Source organism: Sminthopsis crassicaudata, chromosome 1, assembly GCF_048593235.1.
Source record: "Sminthopsis crassicaudata isolate SCR6 chromosome 1, ASM4859323v1, whole genome shotgun sequence".
Taxonomy (NCBI): Eukaryota; Metazoa; Chordata; class Mammalia; order Dasyuromorphia; family Dasyuridae; genus Sminthopsis; species Sminthopsis crassicaudata.
The window spans coordinates 70,690,249-70,702,808 of record NC_133617.1 but is presented as its reverse complement, the minus strand read 5'-3'; the positions used below and the strand labels follow the sequence as shown (position 1 = coordinate 70,702,808).

Below are 12,560 nucleotides of genomic sequence, written 5' to 3'. Positions count from 1 at the left end.
GAGGTTAGACACCATTGCTGTATGAGGGAGACAGACAGATCTTTTTTCCCCCATGGCGGACATCATGCAAAAAGCCAATCCAAATCTTCCTTGGCTTCAGGGTGCATCCTCTATCCCCATTCCACCTGGCCCCATCACTACAGAGCACTCTTCCCCTGAGCCAGAGGAGAGAGCAGACCCAGGCAGGGAGGGGTGGGGAGGATAGGCAAGCAGGACGCTTGCTGGGAAACTTACGTGAAGGCAAATGCTACCAGAGCCCCACTGACCACAATAAAATCTAAGATGTTCCAGAGGTCCCGAAAGTATGCTCCTTGGTGGAGAACCAGCCCTAAGTCGATCATCTGTACAAAGAGAACAAGGCAGTAAGTGTCCTGTGATTTTATACACTCTCCCTGCTCCTGGTTGATAGGCAGGGCAACTGACTCTTGGGATGTGTGTCTGTCCACATTAGCGGTAGTATGTGGATGTGTACACATGTGCTCAACTTTCTATCTGTCTTTTTTGAAGAATGAACATATTGGTGGAGGGGTAAAAGGCAGATGGAGTTAACCTGATAGACAGAGGGGAAATAAATATGGGGCCAGTCAAAACTCCTCTTTCTGGGCCATGGCAAGTGAAAAATGAGAATGTCTACTCTTGAATGCCTGGCAGCGAACAGTGTAGGAGTGATCTCGAGAAAGGAGAAGCAGCCAGAGTCCCCTGCTTGGATGTGGAGGAGAAAAAGAGGGTCATTTTCCGTCCCTATGTTCCTTCTGAGGGAACCTGTAGCCACTGTCTTTGTATCCAGATATGTTCTGCATTCTCCATTATTCTGCCTGAGGGTATTGCTTCCATAACTGTTTGGGACTTGTCCTCAGACTATGTACAGCCTAACTATATCTTCCTTTGGTCTTTTCTGCTGACCTTTCTCCCCTCCAGTTTGAATTATCAGCCCAAAGCAATTGCTGTGCTTATCTTTCATTGAAAATCTTCTTATTGGCCTCCATTTCTAAGATAAAGAAGGAAAAGATGAACTCTTATGCTTATTAAAGTTATAGGTCAGCCACTACTTCCTTCTGTCATTAAGTCAGTCAACAAGCATTTTATTTACTACTCATAATGTGTGAGGCACTGTACTAAGCAATGGGCAGAATGCATTAAAGGCAAAAACACAGTTCCTGTCTCATAATTAAATAGAGATAACACACAAATCGTATGTATATACAAGAAATAGACAGTATAAATGGGAGGCAGTCTCAGAGGGGGAGACTCTAGGACTGGGGGAGGGTGTAGGAGAAAGATTATAGGAAGGGAGAGATTTGAGCTGAGTCTGGAAGGAAGCCAGGAGATTAAAGTGAAGAGGAAGCTCATTTTAGACATAAGGAGATAGCCAATGCAGAGACTCAGAGGGAGAGATGGAGTGTCCAACTAGAGGAACAGCAAAGAGGTTAATATTGGTGGATTGGGGATTATGAAGTGTATGGAGGTGAATAATGTGTGAGAAAGCAGAAAAGGTAGGAAGGGGCAAGATTGTGAAAGTCTTTTTAAATCAAACTGGATTTGGTGTTTGATCTTGAAAGTCATAGGGAGCCCCTGGAGGCATCTGGAAGCCTTGCCTAATACTCCTAGTCTTTAGAGTCCAGTGCTTTCTTCCTTCTCAAAAGGTTTTATATTTACTTGTTTCTTTACTGTAACTTCCAGAAGAAAGTAAACTCCAGAAGGGTGAGGGGGAGGCACAAGGGTTGTTTTCCCTTCTTTTTTCTTCCTTTCCCTAGCCTTGCCTTCCCATCTTTGGATTCCAAGTGCCTAGCCTAGTGTCTTAAACATAGCAACAACAACAACAACAACAACAACAACAACAACAACAATAATAATAATAGTTTACATTACATAGCACAAACACAAAAACATGGCACCCAAAAAGCCAAGCTGCTTTCTGCAGTGCTCAGGCCACATTCTGCTTTTGTAGACTCTTGCAATCCTAAGAGGGAAGTTGTCAAAGTCTCTCAGCTAGGGCCCTATTCTCACCCCGACCTTTTTGCTCTAGAATCCACACACTAGTTCTGGGTTTCTCTTTCTTGGCTGTCAGAACTCACCTTGATCACCATCTCAAAGGTAAAGACACCAGTAAAGACATAATCAAAATACCGCAGCACCTGGAAGAGAGAAGGCAAGGTTGAGTGCTATTCCCAGACACAAGCCTAAAGGGGAGATCATCCCAGAAGTCTGTGCTGCAAGCAGGTGGGGATTTGGTGACTTTAGTATCAGAATTGCTTGCCTGCAGAGCTCTAATCAAGGGCTTGAAGAGGAAAAACTGAAAAAAGCTTGAAGAAGAAAAACTAGCATGTCTTTCCAACATCAGTAATAAATAAACTCCAAAAGGTAAAATCACATGTTCTAGATGTGCAGATGCTAAACCAAACATTTAACTGGGCTTTGTTGCTCTAATGAAGGCAAGTCCTCTCCAAAGAGCAGATGCTTCTTCTGCAGCTTCTCTTCCCCTAGTCTTTATCTATGTAGATACAGGTGCACTAATGAACTTAAGCCTTGATAGTTGGTCAGGTCTTGAACCATGCAGGGTAAAAAGAATGGAGCAATGGACCTAAGCAACTTACTGACCCCTGTGACCTTGGACAAGTCATTTAAATCCTTTTGGATCTCATCTGTTAAATTGAGGAGAGAGGGGTTGGATTAGATAGCCTCCAAGAATTGTTCCTCAGTATCCTCTGCTAGGTTATTTTCCATCTCATATCTCTTTATTATGGGTGCTGCTCAGGCACTCTGTCCTGTGGATAAGCCTTCAGTTATGTTGATGCTAATCTTTTCCCTCCAAAGAAGCTTTTCCTTTGTTTGGATCTCCTTTGCCTATCCTTTCCCAAGTGCTTGGATTTTTACTTAAACCAATTCCTTTTTCATTTAAAATTTTATTATTATTTATGCTTTCCCTATTCTCTTCCTTTTCTTTCCCAATTAAGTAATTTGTTCAAAACCTTTTCCCTTAATTTCCGATTTTTTTCAAATTTCTTTTACTACTCATTTTCCTAAAAGGCCTTTCTTTGCTTTATTTTTGTTATTTCTCTTTCCTTCCAATCAATTTTGAATTTTAGTTTCTGAGTTATTAACCCTACTTTTATCTGTTCCTTAATTATTCTGTCTATGTCACTCATGGGTGTTAAACAGCTTCCAAAGTGTCAAGTTAGTACAATTAATCTCAATCATTATGTAATTGTTCTTATAGATCTTTCTCTATTCTTCATTTTTTCCTGGTATGCCTTGAACTTAAAAGTATTAATTCATGAGGAAATTCATATTGGTAGAAGCAGTATTTTATGGTAGACATTTCCTTGTGGCCCAGTGGCCCAGTCCTATTCCATACCTTCAGTATGATCAGTCTTCTCAAAGACCATCTCATCTCTCTCTCTCTATGTCATTTCTCTTCTCCCTCCCACAATCTGGGTACCAGATTTTCCTAGAAACTCACAAATCCTTTCTCCTGGGGCAGGGTGCTGCTTATAAAGATATACTTTCTCAGATAGGATGGCTGCCTAATGCACAAACTCTTCCCAGATTAAATTTATCACAAGGTCCTGATCTTTCTTAATAGGTGCACATCTTATCCCATATGGGAGTGTATTTCAGAAAGGACCCTTCCCCTCCAGTGAGGTGAGACACCACCCCCATTCCAGTCCCTTCAACTCACTTTCTACCTTCTACTTCCACCTTCAGTCTTCCACAGAATCCCCATCCCCTTGTCAAGAGACAACAAGAATCACCACCCCTTAATTGTTAATACTTAGAGACTTGAAAGCTAGCATTTACAAATGTAAGTGTAAATTTGTGTGTGCATGTGTGTGAATATTATAATGTGTATATACATTATAATAGTATTTTTATATTGCTTTAAGATTACAGAGTACTTTATAAATATTATCTCATTTCATCCTTACAACAACCCTGGGAGGTGGGTGCTATTATTATTCCAATTTTACAGATGGAGAATCTGAGACAGAGAATTGTTAAGTGACTTGCCTAGGATCACATAGCTAGTAAGTGTCTGAAACTGGATTTAAAATCAATTCTTCCTGCCTCTGGGTTCATCATTCTATCTATCCTCTGTGCCATCTGGACACCTCTTCCTCTCTGTCCTCTCCTTCTCTTCTCCCCATTTATGCTACTTCCAACTCTGCAATTCTATCCTACAGAAGATGACCTCACAGCCACTAGTACTGACCCATCCATCCATCTCCTGTTTGAGCCATAGCAGGGAGCAATAAGTGCAGCTCTCATTGTATAACAGAAAGAGATATGATAAGAAAGACTCTTGAAGAGAGCAGTGAAGCCTATGTGGGGGCAGGCATTCCAGCAAACTTGCCCCAGCATGAGGCCATTCCAGCACCCTGATCACCAGACACCCTTTCTTTTTCTCTAGTCCCCTGGAATATGCTACTTACAGAATGGAAGAAGGCTTCTCAAGGCAAGATGATAATAGATTCAGTCTTATGGCCCAAAGCCAGGTTGACTTCTGTATTTCCTTGCTACCATCTGTCTGGAACTCCTGAGGGTACTAAGGGAGCTAGAAATGGTTTGCTGAGGTAATAAAAGCATGTGATCTTTAAAATCTGTGCACACTATCCAGATCTAAAGATCTCTAGGTTTAATAAAATTCTATTGATTAGGTGACTTCTACAATTCAGCTCAGTCAATCAACAGATCACTAATTAAGTGAATACTATATGCCCACCCCTCTGAGGGATACACAGATACAAAAATATGGTCCTGGATCTCAAGAAGTTAATAGTACAATTCAGGAGGGAAGAGTGATACATATACCACACAATGAGTGCCTAAATATGTGACAGTGAATACAGGTGCCCTGGTGCTTCAGAATAAGGGGAAGTTCAGCAGTGGGGGAGAAAACAGGACTTATACAGCAAGTTGGACTGAAATGGATTGAGAAGGGAAAATGGGTAATCAGCACAAGCAAAGATTCAGAGATGGAAATGAACATGTAGATGGGTGGAGGGAGGGCTATGGCTAGTTCTTGGAGAGTAGGGACGAGCCCACAAATTTTTTAATGTCTTACATAGTCCTGGCAATAATACCCTTATCATATTAAGAACTTAAATAATTGTCATATGAAAGAATAAATAATGGAAAATGAAGTGAGACTAGATTGTAGAAAACTTTGAAGATCTGGTAGAAGAATTTGGATTGAAGTGACCAATAATAAGAGGCCATTATAGGCTCTAGAGAAGGGAAATTAACTAATTAAATAGTTCATTCATTCATCCATCCATTCATTCTCCATGTGTTTCTTAAGTATTTACAGTGTCATACACTGTGCTGGGTAGTGAGACTAAAAAATGAAAATCTCTTTTATGAAGAATCTTATATTCCACTGGGGGAGAGGAAAGCAATAACATGAACACAGATAAGTAAATCCAAAATATTGAACCTGGGTGCCTGAAAGGATTATAATAACTAGTATTTGTATAAAACTTTAAAGTTTGCCATGTGCTTTACTTCTTCATTCTCATTATACCCTTACAACAATCCTAGGAGGTAGGTGTATTATTACTCCCATTTTGCACAGGTGAGTAAACTGAAGTTGACAGAAGTTAGATGACTTGTCTACAGTTACAAACCTAGTAAAGAGCTCTGAACTTTAGTCTTAAAGACTAATGCCAGCATTCTGTCCATTGCACATCAACTATGATGGTACCTACTCTCTATAGAAATAGGGACAATGGGGAGAAGGATTTCTGAAAAAAGATAATTAGTTTTGGACACACAAAGCTTAAGATTCTTATGGGACATTCAGTTAGAAATATTGGTGATTTGGGGCTGGAGTTTAGGAAAGTAATTAGTACTGAATAGAAGTTATAGGGAATGGACTGGATGTATGGATATATTCTAAGGGACATTCCCATTGGATCTTCCCTTTCTTTTAAAGACAAGCTAATGACAGTGTTCAATCAGAATGTGCCAGTACCTGTGATAGAAGTCTGAAAGTCAGCCATATTGAGATAATGGAAACCAAGGGAATTGCTAAGACCCACAGAGATAAGGCCTAAAGAAAGAAGAGAAGGCTTTGAGCAGAGTCTTGAGAAATACAAAACAAGAATATGGATACAGATGAAAATACAGCAAAGAAGATTGAAGAAAAGTCAGATAGGCAGGAGAAGAACCAGGAGTGAGCAATATCATAAAAATTCAGGGAGAAAAGAGTATTCTGGAGGAAGTGGTCTCCAGAATCCAATGTTGTCAAGTGGTCAAGAAAGATGAAACTAAAAAGAGGCCAGTAATTCTGGCAATTAAGAGAACATTTGTCACTTTAGATTTAGCAGTTTCACTTGAGTGATGAGGTCAGAAGGCAGACTACAAAGGGCTGAAAAGAGATGAGATAATAAAAGCTTGTATTTCTTTAGCAGATGATCAGTGTACCAGAAATATTATCGATGGAACGGAGGAGAAAAAGTCTGGATGGTTTTTACAGGATTCAAACGCATATAGGGGTAGTTTTCCCACTGATGCAAGGATCAAAATTCTTGCATTATACTCCTATCTTCTCCTTAAGCTCTAGGCAGCTGCTCATTGGAGCAAGGCAGGCAATTACTGGACAGGTGGTCTGGTGAATGCTTTGGGATCAGAAGGGCCCAAACCTGTCTTCATCAAAATCCAGATCTGATTCCTCCCTGCCTCCTGGATAGAAACATCCTCAGAAATAGATAAATGTCTTCTTTTAAGTTCCTTTCTGTCATATTGTGGATTATTGTTCAATTCTTTTAGACCTTTTATAACCCCATTTGAGGGCTTTCTTGGCAAAACTACTGGAGTAGTTTGCCATTTCCTTCTCTAGCTTTTTTTTTTTTTTTTATAGATGAAGCAACTGAGTCAAACAGGGTTTTAAGTTTGTCAAGCTACTATTAGGAGACACTCTGTAAGCATGCTGTGCTTTGAGCTTGGCACACCACACTCCTCTGAGCTCACCCTCTGAAACTGATGGTTCCTGATGGTTGGCAAGAACCAACAGGCAGATATGAAGCCCTGCCATGAGCGGATTGTTTGTCACTAGACAAGTTGTTGTTGTGCTTCACTACTGTTGCTACAACACACTGTTTGACTCTTTGTCTAGCCACAAATATATAAATCAAGATTCAGTCTCACTGTCTCATCCCCCCCACCCCAAGCACGAGTCCTTGCTTCCATAGCATTTCTCTCACTTTAAATTAAACTTGTCCTGGATTCCCAATTTTCCCACCTCTAGTCTGCTCCATTGGCTCCAGTCATCTACAGGCTAGAGGCTGATTTGGTCTGGTTGACATTAATTGGTGTCAGAAATGGAGTTGGACACAGAACTGGGCCACTGGACTCTCTGGTAGCAGTAGGAATGGATTAGATACCACCGATAGCCTATTTTCTGAAGAGTCGCCCTTTACCCCCACCCCATCAGGAGCCCTTTGTTTTTCTCTCTGCTCCAAGGCAGACAAGTACACCTCAGTTAATTGGCTTCTCTGTATACTTCTGCTTTTAAAAAACTTCATGCTTCTGTAAACTTATAACCATGTGTTTTTCTTATTTCTTAAAACTGTAGCTCTTGGTAACTATGTGTCTTTAAAATTAGAATTATAATTATGCTTGTTTTTAGAGTCATTTGTGTCTGTTTGTATCTATCTTCTTATTTGTGTCTTTGTAAAATGTCTGTGTAGATACTGTTACCTTGAAAGATTTAAAATGCAGCCAAGTCAGAAAAACTTCTAAGGCTGTAGCCAGAGTTTAGAACTCAGGGAAAGAAAGATTAATGAACTTTCATACTTGAAGCAATTGTTCCCACAAGCAGGAATAACTCCAACTTTAGGTTTTCCATGGGAGATTAGGTTATATGAAAAAAAAAAGTCAAATCATCAAAGTTTGGAGAATTGCTAAAAACATCTTAGCATATTTTGGAGCTTTGAAGATTAATCATTTTAAGATGCAGAGAAGAACTCCTGGGATTTGGGGTGATTCCAGGAACTCATTCCTATCTGAAATAATTTAGTAAGTTTTTGGGTACTACTCTGCAGAATTTGTTTTAAGGGAAAAATAAGGATTAAATTTTATAAAAGTTAGCTTCATTGCTCTAGGGAATGAAGAAAGGCAGTTAGTTTGGAAGAAATCCAGAGTGAAAAAAGGAAAAAAGGGTAAAAGGTTTGCACCTTATAGTCACTTCTTTTTAACTCTTCCTGGATCAACTCAAATCAGGTTCCCCAAACAAGATGTAGAAGAAAAAAAAAATACTGGGAAAATGTGGGGGAAATTGAATTACATTCTAGTTGTAGAAACGTATTAGCTGTGTAATCCTAGGCAATTTATCTTATCTCTGTTTGTCCCATTTTCCTGAGAAAAATAATAATGGTATCTATCTCTTGTAATGAAATCAAAATAATATAATAATTGTAAAGTGTTTAACAGTGAGTGGCAAATGCTAAACAGTACATTATTTCTTTAATTGAATGTAATTGTTCTATACCTGAGAACTCTAAAGTGGTTTTAAAATATCAGAGGTAATAAGATTAATGCTTTTTATATGGGATAATTTGGAAATGCAATTGATGTCATCTGAAGTTATGTTTCTGTTTTAAATACATGATATTGTTTGGTATTACTATATTTCTAAATTCTCTTATATTATGAAATTTGAGAGATAATTGTAACAGAAATGCTATTAGACAAAACAACTTTTTTAATCTGGATGCTATTACACATTAATTGGGCTTTTAAACAAATATGATAAAAATAGATATTTGAAAACAAATATTTGACAAGGTTCATTTTGTTATAAAGCAAATAATAATAATATTTGATGGTGAGTTTTATTTGAAAATCTTGACTATTATTGGTCAAAAATGTAGCTTTATAATATTAATGATGAATCAACTGCTATATGTCTGAAGTCCCAGAATATTGGGTAGTTTTAATTTGTAAGTAAAAGATAAATGAAATGTTAACTATTAGGAAAACGTCAGGAGAGATATTCAAGCCCTAAGTTGTGGTTGGTGAAATTTATTTAAGGTAAAAATTATTAGTCTTGTAATTTACTATTGTTTTGAGTTTTGACTACAGGGACAGTTGTTTGAATTGTCATGAAGCCAATAATAGAGAATTGCATGTACTGCAGTCTGGGAACTGCTGATGGTGAAAGCCTTTGCATGGAAAAAAAATTTGGATATGAACATGGTATGGCCTAAATAAGGTCCTCATGACTTTATTTCCCCATTGTGCTATTTTTTTCCTGAAAAGAAAATTTCACCACCTGGCTTATATTGAGACTTGATTTTAATACCCTGTGATTATATGATTGAATGACAGATATGACCCATACTTGGAATAAAATAGAACTAAGGGAGTATTTTCCTCACCCCATTTGATATATGACATTGCTATAACTATGGCCCTCCTTTTTCTTTTATAGCAAATTTCTATAATCAAAAAGTTTTGTAAATACAATACTAAATCTACTAAGTAATAGATTGATAACTAGAAAACTCTGAGTTACTATCATAGGATTCAAGTATGAACATCTTACAATTTTAACCTATATTTTGTAATCAAATTATAATATAGGAATGATATCCCCCTAAAGGGGAACTGAGTAGGCAAAGTAATAAGACAAAGATGTAATATAAATGTTTCTTATATAACTGGAATAGTAAAATTTGAGAAAGCAACAGGATTATATGATTGGCTTCCAAATTTATCATGGAAATTCAGGCTTGAGTATGTTTTAGTGGTAAGTTCTCAAAACTGGATGTAAAGATTTTACACATAAATTGTATTGATAATGGTAAAGAAAGTGAAATGTTTCCCATTTAAAGTATTTATCTCATAATTTTAAAAGGCAGAAGAGTTCATTTTTATAGTTGGTCTTTCATAAAATTTCTTTTGGACTCAGCTAAGTGCTAAGTGGTTAAGGTCAAATTTGAACTGAGGTCTCCTAAATTCAGGGCCAGTACTCTATACACTATATCATTTAACTAGCCTCTCTCAGAGATTTTTAAAAAGATTCTTACATCAGATATAGGATTTAAGTAAGGATAAATACAGTAAATGGTTGTATACTGAAATTGTCTGAAGTTTCAAAATTGAACCAAATTTAAGTGACTGTACTAAATTAGATTAAGTCAAAATTACCTCGGAATTTCTAGATTTGGAACCAGAGAAGCAGAGCCCCTTTTAGACCTATCCTAAACAATATTGTCCAAGAAAAGATATCTAGAGATCAGATAATACTCAAAATGTGCTGGCTAAATGGATATTGAGAAGGGGTTACTAGGAGATAAAGAGACTTGCTGTTAATATTGGTGGTAACTATTGCATTATTTTATCTTTTGTTTCAAGAAGTTTATGTTTAACTTTTCTTGGTTAATTACTGACATGTAAATCTCCCTTCTCATTATGAGACCTGTAAGTAGTCTGATCTGTACCTGACTTAATGTAATTATGGGAATTATGAGAAAACTTTATTGCATTGTTTAAGCCTAACCCTGCATGGCTAAACCACGCAGAGACTAGACCATCTCTATGTGCTGTTTAAGAGATCCTTAAACAAGGATCTATGTTATACTTATAAGAAACTCAGATCCAAAGATTGATACAAGTTTTCTCACAATTATCATCCATATGCCCTTTAAGGGCCCCTATCAAGTCCTTCTGACTACTCTCATGATCATCAAACTTGTGGATATATACTACAGGATGTATATTCCTGCTCCTCAGGGGATGACAGAACCCTTCAGGTTCCTCAGAATTTGTCTGTTATGGATCCAGAAACAGTCGATACCCAGATGAGACAGATGTCCCAAGATTCTTTCTGACGGTTAAGCATACTGTCCTATTTTTTCCTCTTCGTTTTTTGTTATGTGCTCAACCATCAATGTCTTGTTTCAACTGTTTATTGGAACTTTCCCCCTCTATATTCTTGGCCCACCCCTGGGACACACTTCCTGGATAGGTCCACTCAAGGAACTAATCCCCAGAATATCTCATTCTGACTCAATTGGTCTTTCATGGCATCTTGGCTTATACTTGCCTCTTTATTGGCTAGAAGGACAGGGGTTCTTTCAAAGGGGGAAATGGCAAGACATTATTGGGAGAAACCTTGTTTTCCAGAGCTAAGGTCCAGCAAGCAAGCTGTGCTCTGAGCGTGACATACCAACAATTCTTTGTGCTCACCCTCAGGACAAACTCTGCTGACACAAAATCACAGAACTGATGGTCTCTGAGCTCAGGCAAGCATCAAGAAGCCCAGACACAAAGCCCTGCTATGAATGAACTTTTTGAAACTAGATAACCTTGCCTCATTTCTGCTCTTGTGCTTCATTCATTTTGCTACTGCTACACTATGTCGTTTGACTCTTTGTCTAGCCCCAATTACATAAATCAAGGTTCAGTCTCACTCCCTCAGGTCCTCCCACTAGGGGCAGGGCACCGGTACATGTGTTCTTATTTGCAGGCCATTTCCATTCCAGTTTGAAATTAAACTACTCTTTGACTCTGGCCTTTTCTATCTCTAGCCTACTCTGTTCATTTTCAGCACAGCAACTACACTGAATTAATCCAGAGTCACACAACTTAAGTATCTGAGGCTGATTCGAAGCGTAGAGCTCTATATAGCTACTTATATTAAGGTTCAGAAGGGGCCTATAAGTGAACAGCTCACCCAGCTTTCCTATAGTACCCTTGATGAATAGTCACCTGGACTATGCTTGAATATTTCCATTAGCAGGGAATTCTCTATTTCATAATATAACTATTATTGGCCAATACTGATTGCTGGGAATTTTTTCCTAAACTGAAACAAAATCTGTCTCCCCATCTTCCTTCACTACCTTCCCAGTGCTCTTAGATCTGTTACTTAAGGCTAAATAGAACAAATAAAATTCCTTTCAGGAATTTTCCCCATATTTGAAGATCATCATGTACCCTCTAAATTCTTTCTTTCTTAAAACAAAAAATTTACAGAATTGGGGATCCTTAGAACTAATCCAATCCTCTAATTTTACAGATCTGGAAACTAATACCAAAGGCATCTGGGGTCATATGGCAAATGATTAAATATTGGAATCACAATGACTTCAAATTTAGTGTTCTTTCTCCCAGCCCACATCACCTCCTGGAACTATTCCTTCAGCTATTTCTCATGTGATATGTCCCTCCATCCCATCTTGGTCATCATTTAGGTCCAAGATAAGTTCTATTATTGTGACCCACTCCTCCTTAGTTTTAACCCCCCAGAGGCTAGTTGTGGAAATGAGGAGACAGAAAAAATAGAAGATGCACCAGCTTGAGTTGTGCAAGACATTTTAGCACAGCCCTGATTTCTGGCTCCTTTGGGGAGTTGTGTTCTAATTATTTCTGTCAATCTCCCCCATGAGGTCCCAGCAGGCTCCATCTAGCCCTGGAGTAGAAGAAAGAAAATGCAAGGTAAGCTGCAGAGGGTGATTGTGCCAACCTCTGATTTATGGGACTTGCCATGGCCTCGCTCCTAACCTACTTAAGAAGAACTGCCTGTTTTCATAAAAGAAAAAGGAAACCTAGCTTCA

The 12,560-nt window shown here is 38.3% G+C and overlaps 1 protein-coding gene across 7 annotated transcripts in view; it reads right to left on the bottom strand.

The window, feature by feature from the left end:
* Nucleotides 1-12,560, bottom strand: part of CACNA1A (calcium voltage-gated channel subunit alpha1 A) — a 255,371-nt gene that overhangs the window by 73,070 nt on the left and 169,741 nt on the right. For all 7 annotated transcript variants that reach the window (XM_074286630.1, XM_074286464.1, XM_074286895.1 and 4 more), the window contains exons 24-25: nt 2,076-2,135; nt 235-341 (exon numbers count right to left, since the gene is read on the bottom strand). In XM_074286630.1, coding sequence (XP_074142731.1) covers nt 235-341; nt 2,076-2,135 — 167 coding nt within the window. The remainder of the gene's footprint in view (nt 1-234; nt 342-2,075; nt 2,136-12,560) is intronic.